Here is a 26,871-nt window from a genome sequence, read left to right on the forward strand (position 1 = left end):
GGCTCCCTGATGCTTTGACCTCCAACCCCGGCTCCTCTAAGGTCCACGCTCCCCTCTGCAGAGTCAGGCGTTAGCAGCTTTCACATCTCCGCGCTTTAACCAGCTGAGCAATACATTCCTCTGTCCTCACGTCTCACCTATGCACTGCTATCAGCTGAGCAACATGCATAATGAGTAGGCATATTAACACGATGACAGGACATCACGGATTACAGGAACAGCTCACTCCTCCTCACAAACATCTTTGCGTTCAGACCTCGCATTCATTTTCGCACTCCCTCCACTGGTTCTTCCTCATTCTGTCTTGCTGGCTCATGCTCTCTTTTTAAAGGCACTGCATCACATTGCTCCCTCATTCAACTGTTTCAAAAACAAGCCTAGCCTAGGCTAGCCTAGCCTGGAGAGCCAAGGCCTCTAACTTTTGTTCCACAAAGCAAAGCACCCCAGTGATGGCCTTTGTCAATACTCTTTTCACTTCACATCTTGAAAAGCTGCTGAAGACTTGGGTAGGAAGAGTGGATGTGTATGTGAGAGAGGGGGAGGAGAGAAAACTTTGCATTTAGTCAGCAGAGCAGCGAGATCCAATCTGGAGTAACATGAGGACACACTGAATGTCCAGTACTATTCATCAAACCACCTAGCAGTTGCCATTGGAAACGGGAAGCTGAGAGGTGCCTGGCAACCGGGATGGAAGATGCCTCATAAAATCTGTTTAGCCTAAGGGTAGCCCTCTGGTCAAAAGCACAAAGAAAGCTGGCTGAGATGTGAGTATTTACACTGTCATTGTTTTAATCTAACCTTAACTGTGCAAACAGCAGAAGTCAGGGCAAAGACTCAGGAGAAACTGTGATAACACGAATCCACTCTCAATAATACACTGAGGATTACACAGACATCACTGTGCCTACATACATCTGAAGGAAAAAAAACTTGGTAAGCCTTTAAGATGTCATTAAAACACAACCAGAGCACACTTTCTCTTCCATACCTCATCATTCATCCTCCCCTCACCTCCACCCCATTCATTCTCATTCAGCTTCCCTGATCAAGACCTGCAAAAACAAGCATGATGAAAAACACACACCCACACGCTCCTCTTCTCACCTCTGTGGTCTGTCTTGCCACGGCACGAGGCAAAGACAGGAGGTTCTCTCGCACTGGAAGAGCCATCCACATACTCCAGCTTCCTTACCCGTCCTTCGGCCACAGTAAAGAGGGAGAAGGGAGAGGGAGGGAGAGCAGGCAGGGGAGGGAGGGAGGGAGGGATTGAGGGTGGAGATAAGGAGGGATATGAAAGAAAGTGAGAGAGAGAGAGAGAGAGAGAGAGAGAGAGAGAGAGAGAGAGAGAGAGAGAGAGAGAGAGAGAGAGATATTAAGCCTCCCCAGATGAGATCTGTGTGCAGAATTTGAATTGTGTCCCAGGAGAATAAAGCAGTATATACAGAGTGCGAGCCATGCATGCAAACAGTACAATATTCACTGTACCGTGGGTGTTTATCTATAATATATTAACATTGCTAATTAATGTGTGTTGTGTGTGTGTGTGTGTGTGTGTGTGTGTGTGTGTGTGTGTGTGAGAGACAGAGAGATGGCAGGGACAGCAGTGCACTTGTATTGATGTGTGTGGGTGTGTCTCAATTTATGCAACAACATCTGAGGGTTCTTGGAAGCAGAGAATCTTTAGAACTGAAGATCATTCACAGGGATGAGATGTTTGCCGGTACTTAAATGCACTGCATTTTTATACTCAAGGTTATCCAGCGTTTGAATTGTGCATGTGGTTCGATTCAGAAACACTCAGCGCATCCACAGCTTGATATTCGGTTTTGCATGACCGCTGAAGACGCCATGGCAGCACATGTCTTTACTTGCTGTTATTTTCCTTGTCATGTTCGTTCTGAGTACTTGGGAAGAACAAGGCAGTGCTGCATGAAATGAAATGTAAGGGCACCTTTTTTCTGAATGGCTGTACTTGCTGCAGGACACTGCCACCTAGTGCTTATTTGAAGGTGAGGCCCCCTCCTGTTAAACATGGAGTTTGTTTTCTTTCCATCCAACAATAATTTGTGTTGGCGCATCATTAAAATGTGTTATGATTGTTATGATCTACTGCATTTGTTTAGTGTATCCTCGATGCTGTGTGTCATCCTGGGCACAAGAGGGTGTGTGTATGTGTGTGTGTATGTGCTCTGCTCTCTCTCTGCCCTTATTACAGGTGGGGAGGCGTGATTGGCCGGTGCTGCTATTTAAGGGGGAGGTCGGTGGACCGTCTCCCTCTCCTGCTTCACCTTCCGCTTCCAAGAGAGGGCCGTGTCTGTTGGTGTTGCTACCGCTGTGGTCGGTGGCTGAGCTTGTGTGTGTTTGTCAATTGTTCTTGCTATTATTGTAAATACTGTTAATATTCTATTATTATTATTATCCTAACAAGGTGAGACGGATAGTAGCTGTAGGGGAGGGAAGCCGTTTAAGTTTATTTGATTTTTCTCCTGTTTTGGGTAGGGAGGATTAGAGTTTTGTAATTTATTTTATTTTATTTGGGACAGGTAAGATTCGACAAAAATGGAAGTCTTTTGTTTGTTATGTTGGCCATGCCCTCCCCGACGCCATTGCTACCTGAGTTAATAAAAAAAAAAACCTTGTTAGAGTTCAGAAAGTTGTGACCGGCCTTTCTTGGGAGCTGGGAGGAAGAGGGGAGCCCTTTTGTGTTATGTCCTGGTTCCCCTAGCCTGGGGCATAACAAATGTCACAGAATTTTTAATAGTTTTTCTTTCTGGTAATTACATTTTAAAATAACTAACATTTCCTGACGCGTGCACATACTATATTTGCTTATTAATTACTAAACAGGGGGTGACATCTTTGTGATTTTACTGTAATAAAGCTCATGTGGATATTGCAAAAATGTGTTAGCTCCACTCAAAGTTGTGTTTTTCTGTTGTGTTTTTCTTGCGGTCATATATAAACTATTTAACCATCACTGTATTCTCGCATTCATCTGCTGAAGGGAGAAAGTTTTTCTGTGCTCACCCTAAATCTGACTTTAACACATGCAACATGAACATGCTAAAAAGCATGATTTTTTTGACATTTGATTGGGCACTTCGGCGTACATGCACTGAGAATGGACTTTTTAGTAAAGCAGGAGACATCTTCTGTCCAGCAGTTAAGACTTTGAGTGATTGACTGCTTTTTGTCTGTTTTTTGTCATTCTGAGCTTATTCGAACATTGACTGCAGAGATCGACATGAAACATGAGTAATTTATCTGTTTGTGCAGGTGAAAGTAACAGGACTCACTTGCATGGCTACTAACAGTACATGTGATGCATAAGAGTACTTTGTTTTCAGAAATCTGCCACCAAAACATTGTTTAACACAAATGGCATGAAAATGTAAAAAAGAAAAAGAAAAAAATAAAGTAAGATTTGATCTATTTTATTATCATTATTTTTGAAGATGACTCTAAACTAATGTAATGTTTCAAAATTGACCCACCTAATTGGGGTTTCTTGCCTTAAGCTATCTTCTTCAATCATTTACTCTGACAATCTGTCACACGGTTCTGGGTCCTGGGGGGCACAGTCTGTATGCTCTCGTATTTGCTGTCACATGTATGGAACAGCTGAACGCACAGAAGCTCTCTGCTAATCAAGGCAAACCAATGAAAGCATTCTGCTATTTTTGCAGCTTTTCCCTGATGCACAGCTTCTTGTCATTCTCAGCATGTTCATAATGAGACCTTGCTTTGTTTTCATTACTATTTCAAGAGAACCCACCTGTGAACTTGATGCACGACTGGGAGGGGACTATGTCGGCCTGTCGAGGGAGAAGAGGGGAGGAGGGCAGGGATATGGACACACCCTTGGTCAGTCTCATCAGCTTCATGGGGCTTTCAGTGTAGCCGCTGTCATGGTCCTGGAAGTGTGTGGCTCGCCCGCCACTTCCCCTCTGCAAGGTGCTGTGAGCGTACACCTCACCACCTCCGCGGAGATGATGGGAATTTGTGAACAAAAGATAGAGAAGAGCAGGTGTTCGGGTTACAGAAGCAGGATTTAGAAAGCTTCAGTCGATAAAAAGGCAGAGTGGATCCAATGGTGGCTGCAGATTCAACATATCGCAGAGAGAGCTGTAAAATATGTCTCACATAAGGCTGTGACAGAGAGAACATTTCTTGTCTTGGAGGCATACTGCTGAATGAGGTAATGGAAAGTTGGCAATGCCAGAACATCTATTTAAAGGAATGGGACCACACTCAATAAAGAGGCTACACTTATTATATTTCAATTCAATATTTGAATCATTTTCATGTCTGCTCGTATTGCAGCCATTAAGCCTCTTTCTGTGTCTTCAAATAAACATTCAGCATGAGAACTCACAAAGCCAGGTGATTACAGAGACCTTATTGCCACTTGTATTGGTTACACCAGAGTGCAGTCGTTTCCCCTGTGGTATTACTCAGTCATTCACTTCGTTCTGCCTTAAATGAGTCTGCTTTTGCTGTTATTATCATGAGCAAAACAATTACTCAGGGGTCCACTAATAGTACAAATTCACACGATAGGCTGTTGAATAATTCCTAAATGTGCAAAAAGATCATTGTCTTAAGCTTTTGAGGGAGAAGTGATCTTTCTGCAAATGATCAGAACCATCCCAACGTACTGTAAACACACTATATCACTTTAATGAGACTGACACAGTTCTCTATCTTCCTCTCTGTTCTTGCTTCCCAGAGCAGCAAATTATTAAATATTAATGGGCAACATGGTTGCTCTAATACTGAGCTCTACTTATGTTCATCTATCTCCACTTCGCAGTCTCAGATCTCCTCTGTGCTGCAGAAAGTTGGCAAGTTCACCCTATGAAAAATTCAAAAAAATCATAGCTGAATTTCAACAGCAAAATGTTAAGCAAACATTTCAGCTGACATTTCACTGATAATACTACAAAACGCTCAGTTTCTTTACAACAAATACAACACGTTTGGAATGAGTGCACAGATTCATCTCATTCAGCTGTTGCCCTTAAATTCCCTCAAATTCAGTATGTTTTTAGTAGGTCAGAATGTTTGCCTAACCCACTCTAACTTCTCCTGACACACTTTAAATGCAAGCAGCGGGACACTGTGTGAAGGACAGAACACACTGCTGAATTAGGCTAATTGAAATGGCTCTACTTAAATCACCCAAGAGAAGAGAACCTGAATATTGCCATCAAATAATGCAACAGCTAGTGAGCGTGCAACGCAAGATAAATCTCTCCCCGGGTGTATATTTATGATCAGGGGACAAAAAGAAAAGCGTACGATAACATCTGTAATATAATGTCATCAAAGCCCAAAGGTGCAATATTGTCTTCATAGTGAGCTGACATGCTACAGTTTTGGTACACAGGTAGTTTCGGTGGTTTTCTTCTTACCTGGATGCCTCTGGCTCTTTTTGTCTCCTCGTTTTCCTCCTCCCTCTCTCTTGTTTCCAAACACTGCTCTGAACATAGCTGGGCTGTTGCTTCACTATCTACCTCCTGTGGAAGACTAAGCAAAATGTTAATTTGAATTAGGAACACATTATTTCAAGCACCATTACCCCCCACTGTTAGTTCTTAATTCAGCTGCTGGAGAACCAGAATTAACTGGTGCTTTTTAAGACGATGATAACTGTTTAGTCTTGAGTCATTTCTTTACATTAAGCATTGGAACACAGAGGGGTAATCACACATAAAAAAAAAAAAAAAAAAAAAAGAAAGAAAGAAAGACAATCCTAAAATGAAGCCTCGGGTTACCTGTTCTTAAGTCTTCTTTGATGCCTGCATGTCTTCGAATAAATCCACAGGGAGCTGATGGAAGAAGACCATTTAAACTCGAGGAGTCCAATTAAGAAGTGCTGCTGCTCCTCCTCAGCCAACTCACGCAGTGTTGGAGGGAGCGTCGGGCGCGCGCGTCGTGCACATGCGTGTCTGCCTTATGTTCCACATTTGATGTGCCCTTAATGATTTCATGATTTATTTGAGCTCGTTCTGTTCTTTTAACCTGCTGCATGGGCTAATTTCCATTGATCTTCGTTAGTTATATCTCTCTGCCACTGCTATAACAGCACCACCACAAATAATGATAGTAAAAATAATAACATAGTCGCCTATGGTAGGACATACAGTAGGCCAATCCTAATGAAACTGTGCTGACTCCTTTACTTTACACAGCATTGGCTATTATATCATTATTATGGACTATTCAAAATCCCTGCATGTTATTATCTGTTATTATGATGTATTTTATAGTATAATACACACTGTTTTGTAACATGTACATGTCATCATTACTGTCAAATGTAAATGTAAGCACTCTGTACTGTTTATAGAGAGAGAGGACTACGTTTACGCCTACTAGTACACCTATACACCTCCATGCTAACAGTAAATCCTGTGGCATACATTATGTATCACTTGTACGTACATTATAGTTAATGTTTATATTTGCATATTATAGGTTTTTGTCTTTGTTGTTAGTTGTATATGTGTTTCTATTTCTGTGTATCCCCTCTGAATTGTTCTCGGTACTGCGTGCAAGTACATTGAGCGCAACGAAAAACCTTGTATGTTAAATTCCCTGTATGTCTACACATGGGCTTCTTGGCCAATAAAGGCAATTCCGATTTTGTTAGGATAACATTGTTAGTACAAACAAACAACAGACCACAACATTATTTGCATCGAAGCTTTCAAATAAATAAACAACGTTAAATCCATTGTTTTCCATGGGGAATGGGTTATGAGGAAAGTTGTCAGAGCGCACTTTGTTAATTACGGTAAACATAATGTGACATCTCCCGCTGTGAACGCTAGAGGGCGACACTGTGAATTAAAGTTTCCTCTTTGTCCTCAAGAGGGCGGGAATGAGACATGACCGCTAACCTATTTAATCTGGAAGCTACTGTCCCATCGGTCCTTTCGCCGGCTGTGCTCTCACTGGAAGTGGATCCTCATCCTCAATGTACAGCCGAACTGAAAGCAGGCTCAGCGGTTCAGTCATTTCTACCACAATGCTCTGTTGTAAGTATATAAATGCTACGTCTGTCACTGTGAAGAGAAACAGAAGTTACGAGCCCAGTGCTTTGAGCTTTAGTGTAAAATCTTCATATGTGAACACGTGTCTTGCATGGTGCCATTTTGTATTGTCTAAGTCCGTTTTCATATAACTTTTGAAGATACTCGCGTATCGTTAGTCCTCGTAACAATTAAACTGGCGAAAAAGATACTCCAGTTTGACGCCAGAATAATGCTCATAACCGCAGGGTTTTCGGCCAAGGGGAACGCGAAAGGCAGAACGTTATAAAATGTAGCTTAGCACCGGAAATAGCGTTCCCTCATCGCTACCAAACCCATGCTTATTGTAAGTTTTGTAGAAAGTTTTGTCTAAATAAGTGGGCGGGACAGTGTGTGTTTTAACTTAGCCCTTCAAACCGCAGACTTGCGTAAATGACAAGCTAAAGTAATGTCAAAGATAGTTGATTAACTTGTGTTAAAACGTTACTTCATGCTAGCTACAACTTAATCGCCAGCTCGATGCTTAGTGAATAAATATTACAGCAGGTGAAATTAGCTGCATCAAACGTAACGTTGTTCAAAGATACAGCAGCGCAGTCAGTTTGCTCCATAGCCGTGGATAATTTAACGCTACCTTCTCGATTATCGCGAGATTTTCACGGGTAACGTTAATCTTCGTTTTGTATGGCGTTATGTTAGAAATACAGAAACTGCTCCAGAAACCTAACTTTGAAACTGCACCATGCTGCTGAATATAAAGTATGTGCTTTATGTAGCTGATGAATAACCCCTCTTTTCCTGCACTTTTCCATAGCAGATCACATGCCATGTGTTGGACACCTGGATGCACCAGATGGGGGATGATGGCTGTGTTTGAGCTTCGTCAGAAAGTCCCAGTGATGATGGTGCTGTGGCAACACCACAATCTGCCATGGCAGAATAAAGAAGCTCTAACAAGAGGACAGCTACCGTCTGCATCAAGTCGTGGGTGAAAATGTACGCAAAATGTTTACTTTGTGAAAATGTGTGCTGAAGTCTATTTGACGAGTCACAAGCTGCATCTTTGACAGCCTGGGCTCTCTGCTGTGAGATATCCTGGGTTTAACTATTTTAGATGCAATATTAAATATCCCTGCGCTTTCTGCCCGCCTCTTTCCATGGCGTCTCGGATTGAATAGGGGAGAATAAGTCAAAAAACAATGTCTGATATTGACCTGTGGCTCCCACTGGCCATCTGAACTGCTTCACGTTGCACCATATACTGCAGACATTATTCTGTTAAGAGCCTGAATGTAATGCATATCTCCCTTTTCCAGTCTCAAGGTTTAAGCCTGGGGAGATGAACCTGGAGAGAAGATACTGCAGCAGCTGTAGCGGACACTGTTGCAGGTGAGCACTTGTAATGTTGGGGTTAACATCAAGTTGCATCCACTGATAGACCTGAAGCAGGCTTCACTGGCTTCTGGGTTTGCACAGAGATGCTACACTGAGCTTTCCTCGCGCTTTCTGACTGCTACATTCTATAGCAGCACAGATTGAATTGAGGAATACATGTAAAATGTAGTGACCCACTACATATTTAAGTTGATTCCTGCGTGCTGCTCTTGCATTCAGCAGCAGACATGAGAACTGTCTGGTCAAAACACTTCAGACACACAAACGCAAAACTTAATATTTAGCAGACAACTTAGAAAAGCATTTTGTCATTTACTTGCTGTGTCTTGCACTTTTTGCAGGACTATTTCTAGAACGTTTATATGCTGGGTTACATCTGTCTTATGGTTTTTCCCATTTGCCATGCAGGTATTGAGCAAAGTGCCACAAACAGCTGATGGAAACTGATCCAGTGGAACTTTTCTTTCTCTCTTCTCCTTGATGCCGAACAGACTTTCTCTTAAATGTCTGTATTGAGTTTGCCATGTCTGATCACTGCAACATTTTCATCTGCCAGCGGCATTTGTCTTGTACAACATACATCTAAGTAGTATGAATCAACATATTGTATGCAGTATGTCAAACTGACAGTGTTTTGTCATTTAAATAAACTTTTCACTCCATTGCTGAAGCATTTTTTGTGAATTTAATTTTGAACTTGGACATAATGTTGAACCCTATATTATGCATGGTGGTGTCAAAGTTACAATAAGCAGTTTGAGGAAACTAATTCAGCTACTCTGCCTCCAAATACACTTAAAGCCATCATACTCTGAGCCATTGACTTGAATATTATACAGATTACTAATGCTTTATGTAGTATGTATGCAGTAACATTGACTGTAAACAAAGCCCTTTAAACATTAAGTGGAATTATAGAGGGTAATAATTATAGGTAGTAACAGATTAATAGAAGTATGGCCTCAAAGGATTTGGGCCAGATAAAAACCTTGAGCTGAGAAATTTGCAGTGAATGTTGGATGACTGGTTAATGCTCCTCGGCGGTTCACATTGCTGTAGAGATATTTCTGATGTCATTCTAGTACAAAGTCAGAAAAATACTTTTTTCTAGTGAAACATTTATTGCATAAGACAATTAAAAATTGCTGTGAAGACACCTGAAGCAAAAATGGAAAGGATTACAGAAATGGTGCTGGACTAAGAATTTTGTCAAAACAAACTCAGGCTTAATTTGTCTTCCTAAGTCAAGGGTCAAAAAGCTGTTAAGTCATTTTTTTTAAAAAAGCATTACACTTCAGTTCAAAAAAAGTCGGATTATAAAATGTATACAAAAAGAAACTTGGTCAGCACGTCAACTTAGTAACTTGAGCCATTATCTGTGTCAACACATTAAAACATGAACCAGAGTCCTACACCCTGTGCCTCTGATGGACAGAACAACTAATTCAAATCCAGGTTTTTCCTCAAGGGTGTGCTGGAGCTGTGACAGAAACCACATCAGGACAAGATGGAGCACACCTAGTATAAAACCTCAGTTTGCTTCCCAGTGCCACTTCTTGTCTCCAACAAAACAACAAGACGATAGAACAACCCCTCCCTGTAAAACTCAGCGTTTGCTTGACCTCATGACCTCACTGTGTTTGGAGACCTGATTGAAGGAAATTGGGGGAAAACTCCGAGGTCCAGTCGAGGCCTGTTTTGGGAGGGACCTCCACCAATCAAATGAAATGCAGTGTATCGGCCTAGGGAGGGTCAGGAACTATTCGTCAGTCTTTTCCTCGCCTTGGTAATGTCGATATTCTGGCTTCAGCTCCCAGGTATTCTTGTGCGTCCCCTTCACGTTGTAGATGCCAATGTCACGCAAGATTTCCTTCAAGTAAATCTGGGGAGAGGAGAAAAAAGCCAAATATGAGAAAAGATGAACATAATACTCTCATTTCTTGTGACTCAAAGCTACAATAAATGCATGTTCTGCAAATTATCAGATCTCACAAGAAAAAGCTGCAGTCTGCACTCTCGTCTTACCACAGGCTGTTTGGTGATATCCACCAGGTCTTTGATGTTGTAGTACTGGTGCTTCTCAAAAGCAGAAAACAACATGTCCAGCACCTGCTGTTTGTCTGCTCTTGCTCTCTTGCCCTCCTCCTTCTTTTTCCTCTCATACTCAAGCTGCAGAGAAAAATAACTGTGTTATGTGTGCAGGCTGCATGAAAGAAATAACTGAGTAGATCAATGAAACAAGACAATCCTGTGTCGGATTTATTTCTTACATTGTACGTATGGTTGGCCACAGGTTTGTAGTTGTTGGTGACAGGATTTTGCAACTGCTGTGACAGCCTGACTGGCTTGGAGGACTCCTCAATTTGTATCCTGTTAGATGATAACAATTACAACAATAATGTGTAACATAGCACATGAAACAATGACAATAATATGTCCACATACAAATCAAGACACACAAATGTGATAATATAGTCTCACCATTACAATTTACATCATGTAACACTGCGAATGGACTGCAGGTTTAGGTCCTTAACACAATGACTTGTGTGTATAAACCATTTTCAAAACACTCACCTCTTCAGCCTCATATAGCTTTCACTAACGGCAGGTCTGCACTCAGCTCTCTGCACCACCACTCCCTCCAACGCTATTTTATCTGAAAAAGAGGAGAGTGAATTAAAACCTCAGTTTAAGCCCATGTGTCCCAGTGCATTTTTACGTCATAAAGAGGGAAGGGTGAGCGGCTGCATGTGTGTGAGAGAAGGGATGACAGAAGACACTGTGAATGAACGACTGGGAAACAACACACTCATAAAACATTTTCTTTTACTTGTTACATATATCTTGTTCAGTCTGGGCTCTCCTAAGTTGAAAGAAAGATGTTAGAACATCACAATTATTCCTCCCATACTTAATTTAAATTCAGTCAATTTCATTGCATTTCCACCAAAAAGTCTCGCAATTCACAATTGTCCTTTTCTCTACTAATGCTTAAAAAAAACAAAACAAAAAAAAAACAGAACAAAACAAAAAAAACAATCAATCAAATCCTCAATTCTTAAACACATCAAAGCCTCACTTGAGTTGAAAGACCATACCAATCTACATGGGGTAAATCTAAACTAACGTTGAGAACAGTCAGACGATATCTTTGTCAACATAATGTCACAACTGGATTCGCAGCCACCACCACCTCCAGTGTCGACCAGTCTGAGCACAGACTCATTTCCATCCTCCAGCCATGATGGTACAAACTGAGTGCAGAAGCTCCAAGAGAATTATACAATTGTGCTCATGAAGAGAAGAGGCCTGTGTGCTGCGTCAGGGCAAAACTGGGTGCTACATTAAGACAATGCGTCCAAAGTTTGGATTCCAACACATGCATCTTCCAAAGCATGGGTGTGGATTACTATTTGTGATACTACAAATGCCATTTAGTAATAAAATTACAGACACTCAGTGTATCTGATTCCTAGTGGTGCAACTTGGTCACTCGCTGGCGAACGGAGGACTCACCTGGACCTGCCCCTGCCCCCGAAACTGAGCTGCTGCCATCAGATCTCTCTTCTGACTGGCCTACAGGAAGGGAGGGAGGGATGGTAAAAATGAAAATACAGGGGATGGAAGACGGAGGGGTGGGAGGAGGGGATCGAACAGTAAGAACCACACCCAGGGTTTAGTCGCACACGAAAACGTCACACAGAGCTTCTCGGCGCCATCTGACAAGTACACACGCTTGCGTGTGAGCAAAGCAAGCATGCCCTCACAATAAGCAAGCACAGATACCCTGTCCCACCACAAATACACATCCACCACAAGGCTGCACAAATACTCAAGTCAATATTTTAAGTATAATGCATTACTTGACAATGTAAATAGAATTTTACATTTTCTGATGCAGAGCAGGCACCTTCTTTGGCAGGTCTCCATTGAAAGAGAAGTTTCATATAAAGTCATACTATGGTGTTAAATGAATACATTAATTAAAAAAATCATTACAACTGTGCAGCCCTAAAACACACACACACACACACACACACACACACACACACACACACACACACACACACACAGTAGCACAAGCTCGCTGGCACCCACGGCATCAAAACACCTACATTACACTCAGAGGGCAGACACGGCTGATGAAATTCAAACCAAACCAAAGAAAAACATGCACAAATTAAGCAAACTCCAAATTCAGCAATGATTTAAATTGATATTGATCAAGTCTATGTTAAAAGAATTCCAAATCAGGCCATTGTGCCTGATCAGATACCTTATCCGCTGAAGTGATTGGCAATGGACTGAGAAGGTAAACCACAAACAAATGGCTGACAGAAGAAACTCTGAAACTAAAATCCCCTGATGCATAGAGATCAGACTGGATGAGGACAAATTTCCAACAGAGCAGCTCTCTTATGTTCCTCACACTCTGCTGAGAATTCCCAACACACAGACACACGCAGAGCAGGCAAAAGAAAGACTGCATGATGACAGCAAGCTGTACAAAGAGCAGCAAGATGTGCACCCCCACCACCTGACCACAAAGAACTTACCTCTGGGCTTTAGCACAAACAGATATTTCACATCACAGAAAATTTAGAATACAATTTGTGGACTGTCACAAGCGTCTCTTTCAGCCAAGAGATGTTCAAAACAGACAATTGGTAGACAGAAAGAGAAACTCACCTGATGAAGTCTCTGTGAACACCGCCAGCGTCTGGCCTCCCACTGACTGCATGGTGAACGGGTGCTCGCGGGGCGCAGACACGGTCTTATCCTCTATGCCCTCAATCACAGTCAGCTCTTCGTTCAACGTGAAAGACACCTGTAATGAGCAGTGTCATCCACATTGAATCTTTCCTGACTTTTGATCTTATTGCCCTTATTCTGTCCTTATTTCTTTGAAAATATTGATCTTCAAAACCTACAAAGGGTCTTGAAAAAAAAAATTAAAATCAACACAATTTCCACATTTAAATATAAGCTGAAACTAAAAAGTACTACTACATGTATGCACTCACCTCTGCTTTTCCTTGGTTTCCTTTCCTTGGAGAAAAAAATAATGAGCAAAATTAGAATTGCCTGATCCACACACACACACACACACACACACACACACACACACACACACACACACACACACACACACACACACACACACACACACACACAAACTTAGCAGGCTGGCTTATAGCTCAGTTGTTTCACATACTTGCAGATTCGCAGTTTCCCGACCTCGCCTCTGCCCGTCGCTTTTGCCCATTGCTGAGAGAGGTATTTGGGCACCTGCGTGAAGAAACATGGGTGTATTTTACGAGGGCTGCTCTCACAACGGACCTTGTGATATTAACATAAATGTAGGAGCCATCCCTTTGTAAAAATACACTTTAACGTGCTGCTGAGATGAAGTTGTACCCATTAACCTCAGTGATGACATGTGTTGTATGTGTCTGGAGCCACATTTATTCACAATCTGTAAATGTTGGCATTAAAACATGACGAACATGGATGTGCAAACGACTGCTAACCGTTATTAGCTCTTTACAAACGGTTTCCAAATGTTTCCATACGAGGGGTCCCTTCCTCCAGACCCCAGCAACTAACGTAAAGCTTTATTGCTACTCTGACCACCTTTTATTTACTTTGGTTATGTTGCCAAACGGTTGTCCTTAGTTAAATCAACCGGTTGTGACGTGTTGTCCGTGAAAAATAAAGGTACGATGCGCAGTTGTGACCAGTTTAACTTAGCTAGCTAACAGTTAATGAACTTAGCTAGCGTTAGCTACAACGCACGGTTTCTTTCATTGCAGCGATGGATGCTAAGCTACATTACTGTTAGCTTACGCTGTGTATAAATTAATACCTGTTTTATAACCCATGAACTAGCGTTATTAAAAACATTACATTATACGCACCTTTACAAGCCACACACCAGTGTTCTGCTTGGCACCAGTTAAATCCACTTCTCCTTTCTCTGACATGTTTCAAAATGATACCTCTGCTACTTTAGCAATACAACCGCTACACGCATGCGTAAAAGACATAAGAAAGTATGGCAACTGTGATGGCCCATATCAATTGCGCAGCTTTACTTTTGACGAATACGCTCATAAATATGAATATATACTTATCACATACAGCTTTACAAAACAAAGTTTAATCAATGTAAAAAAAAATAAAAATAAAATGCAAAAGGAGCTTGGCAGATTACAAGCATAACGGATAACACAGCATAACAATGCATTTTACAGCTGAGCTACAAAAGATATTACATAAAATCCAATAAATCAATCACACTTTTGCAAAGGGCTACATTTCCAGCAGGGTTGAGCACTGAAGGAGAGTTTTCACTGATATAGTTGGAAAAGAGCAAAAAAAAAAAAAGAAAAAGAACAACTTGAAGTTTGACAGGTTTGTTAACACATTAACCTCATGCACCCATTATTTTATCATTTGTGATTACCCTACTACTAGAGCAAAATTGTTTAGCATTGTTCTTGTGTTGTGGGATTGTTTTATATAATAAATCACAATGCTAATCTAGTCAACATTAACAATTGCAAGCAACTGCTAAATGTGTGCATTCCCAGTGTAATTCCTGAATTATTTCAGCATACCAGATGAAAATGAAAAACCCAACAGGATTAATGTCAACTGTAATCAACTTAAAGGTGATTTTATAAATCTCAAAAGATAGCCTGATAAACTGCATACAACGTAGGAAAAAATGCATTCATTTATTTCTCTCCTGTGTCTCCTGGAAAAATCCAAGCTTCACTGGCTGCTCTGAAACATTTGTAGTATTGCGTCCAGTAAGGGACATGAAGTGGGACATGTCTGCCATGTCTTTATGGTCTATGAAGTCCAGTTTAGTTTACCTCACAGAGCAGCATAAAATTCAATTCTCCATTTGTGTAACACACACGAGTATCCAAAGAAACATAGTCCATATTGTACAAAACTTATATGAAACTGGAAGTCTGCACATTCGAACATACTTCTTACATTTTGACAACTTGTTACAGGAACATTCTGTCCTTGCTGTGGGAGAACCGTGTGTTCAGTTCCTGAGATTTCTTCAGCAGCCGCTGCTTCTGAGCTTCATCAAAGCGATTCACCTGCAGGTCTGCATCCCGATCGAACGGTCTCCTTTCCACTGGTTTGTCAGCCTTCTCCTTTGCCTTTTCCTTCATTGTCTTTGTGTGCAAACTAATCAGAGACTCACCACGTTTAGACTCCTGGTAACAGAAATTTTAGACCAATGAAAACTTGTAAAATGTACATTGTGCATTATATACAGGGACATTTAGGGGGAAAAGAATGAGGTAATCCCACTTACATTATACTTAGAAACTTTCTCTGCCATTTCCAAGTCCTTCTGAGAGAGCTGTGGGACATCATCTTTCTCTGCTTCACCTTTCTTCTTTCCCTCAAGGCGTTCCTATTGGTCAAGTATAGACTCGTGAAACACAGGGAAGCAATATCTTGGCCAAAACATGTTTAATAAGAATTAGCAGCAGTCTAAAAAAAAGTATTAATTTATTTTTCATTAACTACCCTGGTTTTGCGCTCCCTGTCTGCGGGTGTATCTGTCCAAATGGAGCGATCCTTGTTCTCTGGACCCGACCTCTTCTTGAAGGTTCGGGCCCCCAAGCCAATGTGCTGCAGTTCTGGTGGGAGTTCTGTCATCCACGTTTCTCTGGCCAGCACCTCAGGAGCGTCCTGTTTACACAGAAACACACAGGAATGAATTCAGTCAGCAGAGGTGGAAAACTTTCTAAGTCATAAAAAGAACACATTTTGCATAAATATTGTTATTATGCTTCTATCTGTGTTATTTCTATTGCTCCTGTTTGAGAGGTAAGCATTTGAAGAGTTTTTTACAATGTAGACTATGCAGATGAACCTGGAGACAGGAGGGGAATGAGGACTCACCTCTCCTGTCAGCTTCTCTTTCATCCTTAGAGCTCTCCGCTCAAAGTCCAGAGCCACAGAGTCTTGAATTGGCCCTTTAGACGGCATCGGTCCGATCACATCCTCATCCTCGCTGCTGGAGGACTCAGCCCGGTAGCCTGGAGGCAGAGCAGGCCCTGGGAAATCCTCTCCGTCTCCACCATCATCATCATCATCGTTTTCATACGCTGCTCTGCGAAACCCAGGAGGCAAAGCTGGTCCCAGCACAGGCGGCCTGAGGGAACACTATGAAGTTACAGCTCCCATAATTTACTGTTTTAACTATTTACACTTACAATCACTGGGATGTAGAGTTCATTTGCTCACCTTTCTGGAGAGCTCTGTTGTTTCTTAAATCCTGGTGGCAGGGCTGGTCCAAAGAAACCATCATCATCTTTTTCTTGTACCTTTGTCCTCTCCGCCCTGTTCATAAGACATTTATTAGCTTTGTTTGTTGAGACATTCATTTCAATAACTTTTAGTCAATTAATGAGCCTACCTCTCTGCAGATTTGTCTGCATCTGTGTGCCCTCTTTTTGCTCTTTTGACCATCACCTCCTGGTCACTGTCATCCGAGGAGCTCGACGGTTCCCCCCGTTTGTAACCGGGAGGCAAAGCGGGGCCAGAGACTATCAGAGGGTGAGGGAAGAAAAACCATGGAAAAAGCAACCTGATACGAACATTACTGATTAATGCAAAACTAAAAAGAAAGTAAAGACGGTTGATATTTTGTCTTTTACTTACATCCGTTTTCGTTCTCAGAGTCACTATCGCTGTCCTCCTTCCTTAACATCGGGGGTAAGGCAGGTCCGATGGGTTTATCAGACGACATATTTGACACTTAACTTACTTAGTCACGTTAATATCAGCGATTTCTGTAAGAATAAGACAAAAAAGCTGCCCCCATTAACCAGCGGTACCTCGAAGAACGAATTTGACCTTTCACACAGGAAGTAAACAGTGGGGTTTCATTATCTTATGTAAAGCTAGCTAAGGATAGCCCCACTGAAACCAGTAGTACACTATTCTGCTGTAAGAATAAAAGCACAAGAAATTATATAGGTTTTACTTCATAATTTCTACTTTATCCTGAGGCTAACTAGTTACTTTTCAGTATTCAGACATGTATATGTTTTCTGGAGGGCATTATCTTAAAAAGTTTGATATGCTTGTATGTTAGATTAATATGTCTTTTCTTGCATGAACTTGTATGAACATGGCTAACATTTCAGGGTATTTATGTGTATTTTTGATGCTGCTATGTAGTAAAGAGCTGTGATTAATCTTTCACTAATTACATCTCAGACTCCCACTCAAGTATTTTTTCCAAGGTATAGGTAGAAATCAAACAATATTTTATTTTGATAGCTGAGACCGGAAGTATGTTGCGATGTAATTTTCGCGCTCTCAGCATCGGTACATACTTGAAGCAACTTCAGCGTCACACCGTGTTTGAGGGATTTCAGGGGGATGTCAGACATGTTATGAAGATATGCCTGTCATGTTTTGAAAGATATTAGCTACCCATATATTAAAATATATAAAATGGGTAAAAAGGATAAAGGAGATCGGGGTGAGTTACTAATATTTATGGTTTAACCTAGCTAGCCGTTAGCTAACTGTATGACAAGCCGAAAGACGCAGCTCTTGAGGGAGGAATGGTTTAGCTAACTGAAACTCACGTTACACATGCACTTGATCATTCCCTGTTTTGCTTAAAGATAGTTGTATTGAAATGGTAGTCCAGGGCAGGTGTTGGTCGTTTCCTCTTACTTAAATACTTATATTTGTTATGGTAATATCATATGATAGGTGTCTGTCCACATTCTGTGCCTCTCGTATTGCATTCATGGGTGTAATTGATATCTCTCAAGCTGTAAAGAATAAAACAGCCTAAAACGACGAAATTGTATTTCAGAAAGAAGGAATCTGTTATAAACTGTATGACTTATTGATTGAAAATGTGTCTTTTAGCACACAAACATACAGAGGCATGTAACTGTGTGCTCCATGCTAACTGCATGCTTGGACAAAGGCTAACTTTTTAGAAAGCAGGACAAGCTATAAGCTGTAAGGATGTACCCAGATCTTGTGTAGAAAAATTATGTGGCCACACGTGTGTTAAGATCCTAAAGCAAGAGAATTTACAGTGATGTGTTTCTATTTATAAAGTGTTTATCCTTATTGCTGATGGTGTTTTCTAACTCATGGCTACAGACAGGAAGTCCAAAAAGCGTTTCTACGAGGAGGAAGATGATGAGGAGGAGGTAGTGGGCAATGAGTCTCAGGAGGCCATACCTGCTGCTGCAGGGAAACAAGTGGATGAGTCCAGTACTAAACTGGATGAGTATGGAGCCAAAGACTACCGCGTTCAGATGATGCTGAAGAATGATCACGCTTCACGCCCCCTCTGGGTGGTAAGATGTGTTTGGATTGTTCATTTCCTCATTCATGCAGTTTACAAAATAAAAGGTCTGTCTCTTTGCATATTTTCCTATTTTGTTTTTATATTCTTCTTCTCCCCTCCAGGCTCCAGATGGACACATCTTTCTTGAAGCCTTTTCTCCAGTGTATAAGTACGCCCAGGATTTCTTGGTGGCCATTGCAGAGCCAGTGTGCAGGCCGAACCATATCCATGAGTACAAGCTGACAGCCTATTCCCTGTATGCAGCTGTCAGTGTGGGGCTGCAGACTTCGGATATTGTGGAGTACCTGCAGAAACTCAGCAAGACATCAGTACCTGATGGGATCGTGCAGTTCATTAAGGTCTGAATGAGAGAGTATTTAGAGGTTTGAGGGAAGATGAGGGAGGGGGAAAGTTATTGGAAAATCTCCAGCTTTAATGTCAGAGGTGAAAAATGTGGTTAATTAATCACTGCTTTTAAACGCTCTCTTTTCTTTCAGCTCTGCACAGTGAGCTATGGCAAAGTCAAGCTGGTGCTCAAGCACAATCGGTAAAGTCATTTCAGCAACCGTTCCCTCTGCCTTTGCGTCATCAATCACCCCCTCTTTAACCGTTCCGCCTGTCCACCCTCAGGTATTTTGTTGAGAGTGCCTTCCCTGATGTGATCCAGCGCCTTCTACAGGACAACGTGATCCGTGAATGTCGTCTGCGCACCGCAGACGGAGCGGACACTGAGCTCATTACTGAAGTCATCCACAGCAAGTCGGCGGTATGCCATTCAAAATCTTTTTCACTCACACACAAGCTTATAAGAACATTCATTATTGTTTTAACTTTAAATAATGTATGAATTTAAACATCTCTCAAACATTTACATGTTTGTGTTTACTACCTAATTTTGGGTGAAGAGACCTAAAACACCACTGTTACTCTTCTTTGGATAAAAGGCATTGTTGGTGAGACCTTTGCATATTTAGACTTACACTTCTGGCAATACCCAATGTAGAGCCTACACTTATAGCTCTACTGCGAGGGGCCAGGAGCTTTTCTCCAAAGTCTGACGCGTGTGCGTGTCCATATAATTCAGTGTCCAGAGTTATATTTCTCTTTGGATATGCCAATCCATTTATTTGCATATCAAGCCAAAAATATGTATAAAATTCCAAAAAAACGAAAGATGTTGAATGTCGACCTGCACAGCCCATAAAAAACAAAAAACACGTATTCATGGTCGAAAACCGTTTGCTTCCCCACTCATTGCACCCCACCTGGGTTCAATCACTGCCAGGTATAAATCAGTTACCATAGCAACTGACTGAGATTGACAGGTGACAGGAGCAACCATAGCAACCAGTTAAATTTGACATGACGTCATAAAAAAGTCAGATGATTCATCTGAATAAATAAAAATAACCAAAAAAATGTATTTTGGCTCCAACACCCAGCATTACACTTAAAATCGCAGCCAAGTGTGATGTAGCGACATCAGCTACAGCTAGATGTCGTTATGCGTACATTTGAACAAAGTGATATTGATGACCTGAGGAAGGTTGTCTTCTGATGCAGGAACTGAAGCGTCATATCAAGCCCTGAAAGGACCAGTGTGTAAGAAGTTTTGGAATTAACACTGAAAAGGCCCAGCAGCTGTTGTAACTGCGATCCTGGTCATAGAACAACAAATGTCCCTCTGCGTCTCCTGACAGATCTCCAAGTCTATTCAGGACAAGGGGGGTGCCTCCTCCTCACAGCAGCCCACCGACGAGCAAACGTCAACCCAGCAGGTCCCTGAGGACATCTTCAGCTACTACGAGCAGATGGATAAAGAAGAGGAGGAGGAGGAAGAGACTCAGACTGTGTCCTTTGAGATTCGCCAGGTACACGTTTGATTTTTGTAGCATTATCTGTTCCAGTAATCCTTTCGTTTTCTTTAGATTTTAACATTGTTGCCTGTGGCTGCGACTAATAATTGTTGTCATCATTGATTAATTTCTTATTTTTACAACTGATTGCTTGAATTGTCAGAGAACAGTCAAAAATTGTGAAAAATGGCATTCACAGTTCTCCAGAGTCTGTGGCGATTTCTTCAGTTTGTTATTTTATCAGATCAACAGGATATGAAAGGATATGAAAGAGAAAAAAATCAGCAAATCTTCATATTTGAGAACCTGGAACCAGAGAATGTTTTGCTTGATAAATCAATTAAAGGATCATCAACATTGTGTTATGCCCTGCTCTGACCTGTTGTGTTATTCCCTGATCTGGTGTAGGAGATGATTGAAGAGCTGCAGAAGCGCTGCATTCAGCTGGAGTACCCTCTCCTAGCAGAGTACGACTTTCGCAATGATACGGTCAACCCCGACATCAACATAGACCTGAAGCCCACTGCTGTGTTGAGGCCCTACCAGGAAAAGAGTCTGCGCAAGATGTTTGGGAATGGACGAGCTCGCTCTGGGGTCATCGTGCTGCCCTGTGGTGAGACAGCTGGTTTGGAACAATGAGTGAAACAGAAAGCGCACAGCCGAAGCATTTGGTTGACACAAAAACACAATCCTTAAGTGGCATTTACAGCATTTTGTAGCATAAATCTTGAATGTTTCAATTGTTTTATCTCCCCTCTGCTTTCCAGGAGCGGGCAAATCTCTGGTGGGCGTGACGGCGGCGTGCACGGTGCGCAAACGCTGCCTGGTGTTGGGTAACTCCTCGGTGTCAGTGGAGCAGTGGAAGGCTCAGTTCAAGATGTGGTCCACTATTGATGACTCTCAGATCTGCCGCTTCACCTCCGACGCCAAGGACAAGCCCATCGGCTGCTCGGTGGCCATCAGCACCTACTCTATGCTGGGACACACCACCAAGCGCTCCTGGGAGGCTGAGAGGGTCATGGAGTGGATGCGGAGTCAAGAGTGGGGACTCATTATCCTGGATGAGGTGCACACTATCCCTGGTGAGCTGTTGCAGGACATCTGTTTTCAAATGTAACTCCTCTGGATACAGTGGGATCTAGACACATGTTTTGGTGATATTATGCTAACATAATAATTCTGTGTTTTCTCTGCAGCCAAGATGTTTCGTCGTGTACTGACCATTGTCCAGGCCCACTGTAAACTGGGACTCACCGCCACACTGGTTAGAGAAGATGACAAGATTGTGGACCTCAACTTCCTAATCGGGCCTAAGCTGTTTGAGGCCAACTGGATGGAACTGCAGAACAACGGCTACATTGCCAAAGTCCAGTGTGCAGAGGTGAGTCTTACAGTTTTATACCAGAAAGACAAAGGAACTTAAACATCATATTTCATGAATTGGACATCTGTGATGTGTCAGACAGCTTGCAGAGTTGTCTGGCGCCACGTGCAACATGTTGATCATTGAATAATTTGGGCTGGTGTCTCACATGTACAAGAGGTGGACCCTTACTTGTAGCCTCGACTCAATAAACAAGTGACTTCTTTGTAAACAAACATATCTCAGAGAGTGCGCTCCTTGGTTGTACAAACCAGTGGTTACGTAAAGCTTAATATCATATGACTCAGTCAGAGATCTTTGTTTGTGGAAGGTCCATTTTAAGGATTAAGGAGGTTGTTTTGACTATTTTAGGTAACCTTGTTTTATAATTGTACAAGTTTTTTGTAATTTAAAGTAACCTTTTGAAATATTGTGCCAGTAGAAATGACAAACTGCTCTGCATGCAGCAGTTAAAAATATGTACCCATGAATGATCTAAGGCTTTGTTATACTGTTTTCCACTTCTGCACGTTTCACACTGATAAAACTGCCTGATGTCTCCAGAGATTTGCAGGAAGTATGTGGCCATTAAGACAAAAGAAGCGCCCCCTGCTTTATATCATTTGTCAGTTTTTAGTTGTGTCAGGACTGCGGGTGCAAATTAGTTGTTGAGCTAAGCCCAGCACATTTACAGTGATGTTGATGAATGTGCACTGCCTTTACAAATGAACAAATAATAAACCAAAATGAAAAGTTTATTTCATTAAGTGTACTACAGTAAAACTGCAATGCAGGCCTCGAACTATGACTTCTGTTCTCATGCATTATGTCTTCATTATTGCTCTCACTATATGACAGGTGGCTGCGTGACTAAATGAGCATGTTCGACAATAATAAAGCTGAACGATGTCCCCGTGTGTGTGCTTCAGGTCTGGTGCCCGATGTCTCCAGAGTTTTACAGAGAGTATGTGGCCATTAAGACGAAGAAGCGCATCCTGCTTTATACGATGAACCCCAACAAGTTCCGTGCTTGCCAGTTTCTCATTCGCTTCCACGAGCGGCGCAATGACAAGATCATTGTCTTTGCTGACAATGTGTTTGCCTTGAAGGAATACGCCATTTGCCTCAACAAGTAAATTACTTACATAAAGTGCTGTACTTTGAATGTTTCATTAAATTGCCTGTTCAGATAAGATGTCTTTATGTTTTTAATTCTGCTCTCTCACTTTCCTCTCAAGGCCTTACATCTATGGTCCAACCTCCCAGGGGGAACGCATGCAGATTTTACAGAACTTCAAACACAACCCCAAGATCAACACCATTTTCATCTCCAAGGTAAACCAATCAATCTGTCATGGATTTTGTGTATGTAGCATAGATTGTAATTGTTCAGCCACCATACGCCCTCTTGTGGCCAGTAGAGGACACACCAGTGTTTCTATTAACTGTCCATGATAAAAGTCAGGTTACATACTGTGCATGTAAATATGTACAGTATGACACAGCGTTCTTGTTTATTATATGGATTCGGTGCTTTTATTGCTTGATGCAAGCATGATGAAACATTTTCTTCAGTTTGCACCTTGTCAGGGATTCAAATCTATGTGTAAAAGGAAATCAGACACATGGTTGCCTTTGATGAAACAGTAGATGTCTACTGGCACAGTGATACAGTGGTGGTATTTTATCTATGTAAATTTGTACCACGTTCCCTCTACCAAACAGGTTGGAGACACCTCATTTGACTTGCCAGAAGCCAACGTTCTGATACAGATCTCCTCTCACGGTGGATCACGCAGACAGGAGGCCCAGAGGCTCGGCAGGGTCTTACGAGCCAAGAAAGGTTTGCTTATTTGTGACACATTCTGATATTTCTCTATTGATTACTTCCACCAATGAACAAAACCCAGTTATTCTCACTCCACCTGTCTGCTTCTTGTTTAGGAATGGTAGCAGAGGAGTACAATGCGTACTTCTACTCGCTGGTGTCCCAGGACACCCAGGAGATGGCTTACTCCACCAAGAGGCAGAGGTTCCTGGTGGATCAGGGGTACAGCTTTAAGGTGTGTTCACTGCAGCGTCTTATCATCCCACATTATTTACGTCTCCTCACGGAATTGCAGCACTAACTTCACCCAGACCCATATCTTTCATGAATCTCATGACCTATAACCATATCAGTTTGCTCTTGTTGCTTGAAAAAATTACACTGAAGGCTGAGTCACACTAGACACTGAATTTAAAGATTTTCTTCTTTTATTTGGAACTTCCACACGAGAGATGCAGTAGAGGTGCATTACCACCACAGACTGTTGCTCTCACTTCACAGGAGAACGTGTTGAGCTTCTGCCCAAATCACGTGACCTTGCGAGGTCTGAGTTTCCCTTTCACACATGGCACATTTGTCCGTGTCAGACGTATTCTCATTTACTGGAAATACTCTGTATGGTTTAGGTGAGGGGTGGAACCTGGGTGGACTGTGCAGGAAGACTCATCCATAATGATGACTGTTTTTGCAATGACGTGATGTATTTTGATGTATCTGCAATGTACAAGCAAGCAGAAAAGATTATCGAGCAGCTATTTTCCGTGCAATGTCATCAACACTCCCACTCACTCGCTGTGTAGCGGTAGCAGTGCATACACTGTGAATGACAGTGTGTAAATACAGCTTACAGGTAGCTCCCACGGTGCAAACCGCATTACTAATTTTTCACCAGTGAACACATTTCTACTGTCATTATCACCCAACTCTAAAGTACAGTGTCAATTTTGAAAAGTCTTTCTTTTTTTCCCAGTTTCTGTTATCGGTGTGCTTACCCCAGGCTACTTAGAGCCTGATATTATGTATTCAGAAGTGTTTGGTTTCATCAGATCCAGGCTGGCTGGACTTGAGTTGTGTGAATCGGGCCAAAATGCACCAGCACTGAAATCTGAGCGTTATTCTGGCAACAGCTGAAGTTTGCTTTAGAGGGACAAAACAAAGCATGAACCAGAAAAGAAACTAGTTTCAGGAAAAAGCATCTTCTGCTCACAGAGATAGTTTACATCAGGAGAACTCTTTTGTGATAAATCCTTCAGGACAAATGGAAAAAAGTTTATGAATAAGCAAAACTGTGCGTGTGATCTTTGGACTTCATTCTTGTACCATTTCGAAATATTTCTAAGTTTCCATGTTCCTCTTCTCTCCTAGGTGATCACAAAGTTGGCAGGTATGGAGGAAGAGGACTTGATGTTCTCCAGCAGAGACGACCAGCAGATGCTGCTTCAGAAGGTCCTGGCTGCTTCTGACCTGGATGCTGAGGAGGAAGTGGTGGCGGGGGAGTTGGGCACACGACCGCAGGTGAGGACTTGGACTCAGATAACACATACACATGATAGCTGTTGCGTGCTGACAGCTGTGATATGGCTTCTTACAATATTCTCACATTTTGTCTTTCTCCTTATCAGTTCTCGAGGCGAGTGGGCACCATGAGCTCCATGTCAGGCGCAGATGACACCGTTTACATGGAGTATCAGAGTCGAGGCAGCAAAGCCTCCGCGCTAAACAAGGGCGTTCATCCGCTGTTCAAGCGCTTCAGAAAGTAGATTCACTGACTCAAACCCTGAAGACTTATACTGAGGCTCAGGACCAGCTGGTCCAGAGAGCAGAGCAATGACTGGAGATGACCTGAAACTGAGTATCATCTGAGCTAATGATGTACTGTACACAGCTTCCTCCTGGTAGCTGATGATGAAGAAGTTGAAATGACCTGCACACCTGGTTAAGAATCCAGCGGATGATGCCTGTAGAGCTCCACTGCTCAGTGTGGTAAATTTGAATGTTCCAGCTTCCTCATGCGCCTACATTCACCACATTTGTAGATGAAACGCAAACTCTTTCCAAATGTCAACCACTGTTGGCTCTCTTAAAAAAACAACTGTGCTGCGTTGCAGTGATCCAGCTAGCCTGTAATGGCCAATTAGGGACTGGTTCTGAAATTCAACCGATATTCCACAATGCTTGAAGGCTTTGATTTGCTCTCCGCTGTGCATTTCAACCACAAATGTCTACGATGGGAGTGAATGGGGACTGGGGTATAACAGATAGGTGGTGTGTAGCTAAAGATCAGCTCTATATCATTTGGCTGCGAGTGGAATAACGTGTTTTATCTGCTGTCAGTGGTTTCCAGAATGACTACATGAGGGGCAAAACAAAGGATGTATGTTGGACTTTTGTCAATGCAAATTTTTCTAAATGTGACTACATTTTATGCATTAAAACACCACAGATTAAACCCGCATCAATCTGTTCGCGATCGGCCCACTGATGGCAGTGTTCACTCACATGTTTTGTTCCGTTCTTTAAAATTTTCTTGAATTTGTTTTGTAAAAGAAAAATTATTTCTTGAAATGACCTTTTCCTGTTTCTGGCTCTGATTCTAAAAGAATGAAAGCTCTGCATGTTTTGTGTCTTTTTGCAAGCCATAAGGGAAAACCAGAAGCTACGGGATGCTGGAATGAAGATTCGTCTCCTAAGAAATGAATTCTAATGGTGACAGGTTTTTATATACTGTAGTACATACTTTCCCCACACAACTATTTTTTTCAATTTGGCCAAAGGAATGTGTGTCTGCGAGGTTCCTTCCGCTTGAAGACCAAAAGGAGGCAAACTTGGCATGAATACAAGTGGGGGCAAGAGGGGGTTGAAGGGTTGGGGGGTCTGCTTCCTCTGCTTGTTGATGACTTGAAGATCTTCCAAAAAAAAAAAAAAATCTTCAGTCGGGTGGCTTGTACAAGCTGCCAAAGTGTTGAGTGTGGGAAATTACCCACCTCTGCCCAGCCACCCTTCACTGGACCGCAGGGCGCGATTCC

General features: G+C 42.0%; 4 protein-coding genes and 2 non-coding genes across 7 annotated transcripts in view; 3 read left to right on the forward strand and 3 right to left on the reverse strand.

Moving 5' to 3' along the window:
• The window catches only part of LOC139329577 (protein TANC1-like), a 37,144-nt gene extending 31,254 nt beyond the window's left edge, over positions 1 to 5,890 (reverse strand). Inside the window, exons 1-4 of the mRNA XM_070960000.1 lie at positions 5,778 to 5,890; positions 5,415 to 5,529; positions 3,776 to 3,979; positions 1,105 to 1,197 (exon numbers count right to left, since the gene is read on the reverse strand). Of these exons, the coding sequence (XP_070816101.1) occupies positions 1,105 to 1,197; positions 3,776 to 3,979; positions 5,415 to 5,490 (373 nt within the window). The 5' untranslated portion in view covers positions 5,491 to 5,529; positions 5,778 to 5,890. The remainder of the gene's footprint in view (positions 1 to 1,104; positions 1,198 to 3,775; positions 3,980 to 5,414; positions 5,530 to 5,777) is intronic.
• Positions 5,891 to 8,092: 2,202 nt separating this feature from the next.
• Positions 8,093 to 8,227, forward strand: LOC139336580 (small nucleolar RNA SNORA31). Its single transcript, XR_011602478.1, has one exon. It is a non-coding gene; the product is annotated as a small nucleolar RNA SNORA31 (small nucleolar RNA).
• Positions 8,228 to 8,459: 232 nt separating this feature from the next.
• On the forward strand, positions 8,460 to 8,592 carry LOC139336624 (small nucleolar RNA SNORA31). The gene has a single exon (XR_011602486.1). It is a non-coding gene; the product is annotated as a small nucleolar RNA SNORA31 (small nucleolar RNA).
• Positions 8,593 to 9,539: 947 nt separating this feature from the next.
• LOC139333017 (general transcription factor IIF subunit 2-like) lies at positions 9,540 to 14,482 on the reverse strand. 2 transcript variants are annotated; one of them, XM_070965257.1, is made up of 9 exons: positions 14,354 to 14,482; positions 13,651 to 13,724; positions 13,460 to 13,484; positions 13,125 to 13,263; positions 11,952 to 12,011; positions 11,010 to 11,091; positions 10,703 to 10,802; positions 10,458 to 10,601; positions 9,540 to 10,314 (listed from the first exon to the last, which is right to left on the reverse strand). In XM_070965257.1, the coding sequence occupies exons 1-9, from the start codon at positions 14,417 to 14,419 to the stop codon at positions 10,192 to 10,194; spliced, it is 813 nt and encodes a 270-aa protein (XP_070821358.1). In that variant the 5' UTR covers positions 14,420 to 14,482; the 3' UTR covers positions 9,540 to 10,191. The 2 variants fall into 2 exon arrangements, with proteins under 2 accessions (XP_070821358.1, XP_070821366.1); XM_070965265.1 differs by lacking the exon at positions 11,952 to 12,011.
• A 14-nt stretch (positions 14,483 to 14,496) lies between these two features.
• gpalpp1 (GPALPP motifs containing 1) lies at positions 14,497 to 17,353 on the reverse strand. The gene is made up of 7 exons (XM_070965277.1): positions 17,136 to 17,353; positions 16,891 to 17,020; positions 16,719 to 16,814; positions 16,374 to 16,626; positions 15,996 to 16,160; positions 15,778 to 15,879; positions 14,497 to 15,676 (listed from the first exon to the last, which is right to left on the reverse strand). Exons 1-7 carry the CDS (start codon positions 17,221 to 17,223, stop codon positions 15,458 to 15,460), a joined length of 1,053 nt encoding a protein of 350 aa, XP_070821378.1. The 5' UTR covers positions 17,224 to 17,353; the 3' UTR covers positions 14,497 to 15,457.
• A 425-nt stretch (positions 17,354 to 17,778) lies between these two features.
• ercc3 (excision repair cross-complementation group 3) lies at positions 17,779 to 26,756 on the forward strand. Its single transcript, XM_070969289.1, has 15 exons — positions 17,779 to 17,964; positions 18,609 to 18,808; positions 18,921 to 19,157; positions 19,296 to 19,345; positions 19,429 to 19,564; positions 20,499 to 20,669; positions 21,063 to 21,267; positions 21,422 to 21,736; positions 21,851 to 22,035; positions 22,947 to 23,149; positions 23,256 to 23,352; positions 23,743 to 23,860; positions 23,962 to 24,080; positions 25,211 to 25,360; positions 25,468 to 26,756. The coding sequence occupies exons 1-15, from the start codon at positions 17,937 to 17,939 to the stop codon at positions 25,603 to 25,605; spliced, it is 2,352 nt and encodes a 783-aa protein (XP_070825390.1). The 5' UTR covers positions 17,779 to 17,936; the 3' UTR covers positions 25,606 to 26,756.
• Positions 26,757 to 26,871: the final 115 nt, after the last annotated feature.

The sequence above is a fragment of the Chaetodon trifascialis genome, chromosome 1 (genome assembly GCF_039877785.1).
Source record: "Chaetodon trifascialis isolate fChaTrf1 chromosome 1, fChaTrf1.hap1, whole genome shotgun sequence".
Taxonomy (NCBI): Eukaryota; Metazoa; Chordata; class Actinopteri; order Chaetodontiformes; family Chaetodontidae; genus Chaetodon; species Chaetodon trifascialis.

Bases quoted from the DNA above. Each gene is read 5' to 3' on its own strand.
- LOC139333017 (XM_070965257.1), bottom strand. From the start codon at position 14,419: ATGTCAGAGAAAGGAGAAGTGGATTTAACTGGTGCCAAGCAGAACACT. The intron at 11,092-11,951 runs GTGAGTCCTCCG...CCTCTTTTTCAG, and splicing joins GGGGGCAGGGGCAGGTCCAG to ATAAAATAGCGTTGGAGGGA. The intron at 10,803-11,009 runs GTGAGTGTTTTG...ATCATCTAACAG, and splicing joins AGCTATATGAGGCTGAAGAG to GATACAAATTGAGGAGTCCT.
- gpalpp1 (XM_070965277.1), bottom strand. From the start codon at position 17,223: ATGTCGTCTGATAAACCCATCGGACCTGCCTTACCCCCGATGTTAAGG. The intron at 16,815-16,890 runs GTAGGCTCATTA...TCTTATGAACAG, and splicing joins GCAGACAAATCTGCAGAGAG to GGCGGAGAGGACAAAGGTAC. The intron at 15,880-15,995 runs GTAGTTAATGAA...CTTGACCAATAG, and splicing joins ACAGGGAGCGCAAAACCAGG to GAACGCCTTGAGGGAAAGAA.
- ercc3 (XM_070969289.1), top strand. From the start codon at position 17,937: ATGGGTAAAAAGGATAAAGGAGATCGGG. The intron at 20,670-21,062 runs GTACACGTTTGA...GATCTGGTGTAG, and splicing joins TGTCCTTTGAGATTCGCCAG to GAGATGATTGAAGAGCTGCA. The intron at 21,737-21,850 runs GTGAGCTGTTGC...TTTTCTCTGCAG, and splicing joins TGAGGTGCACACTATCCCTG to CCAAGATGTTTCGTCGTGTA.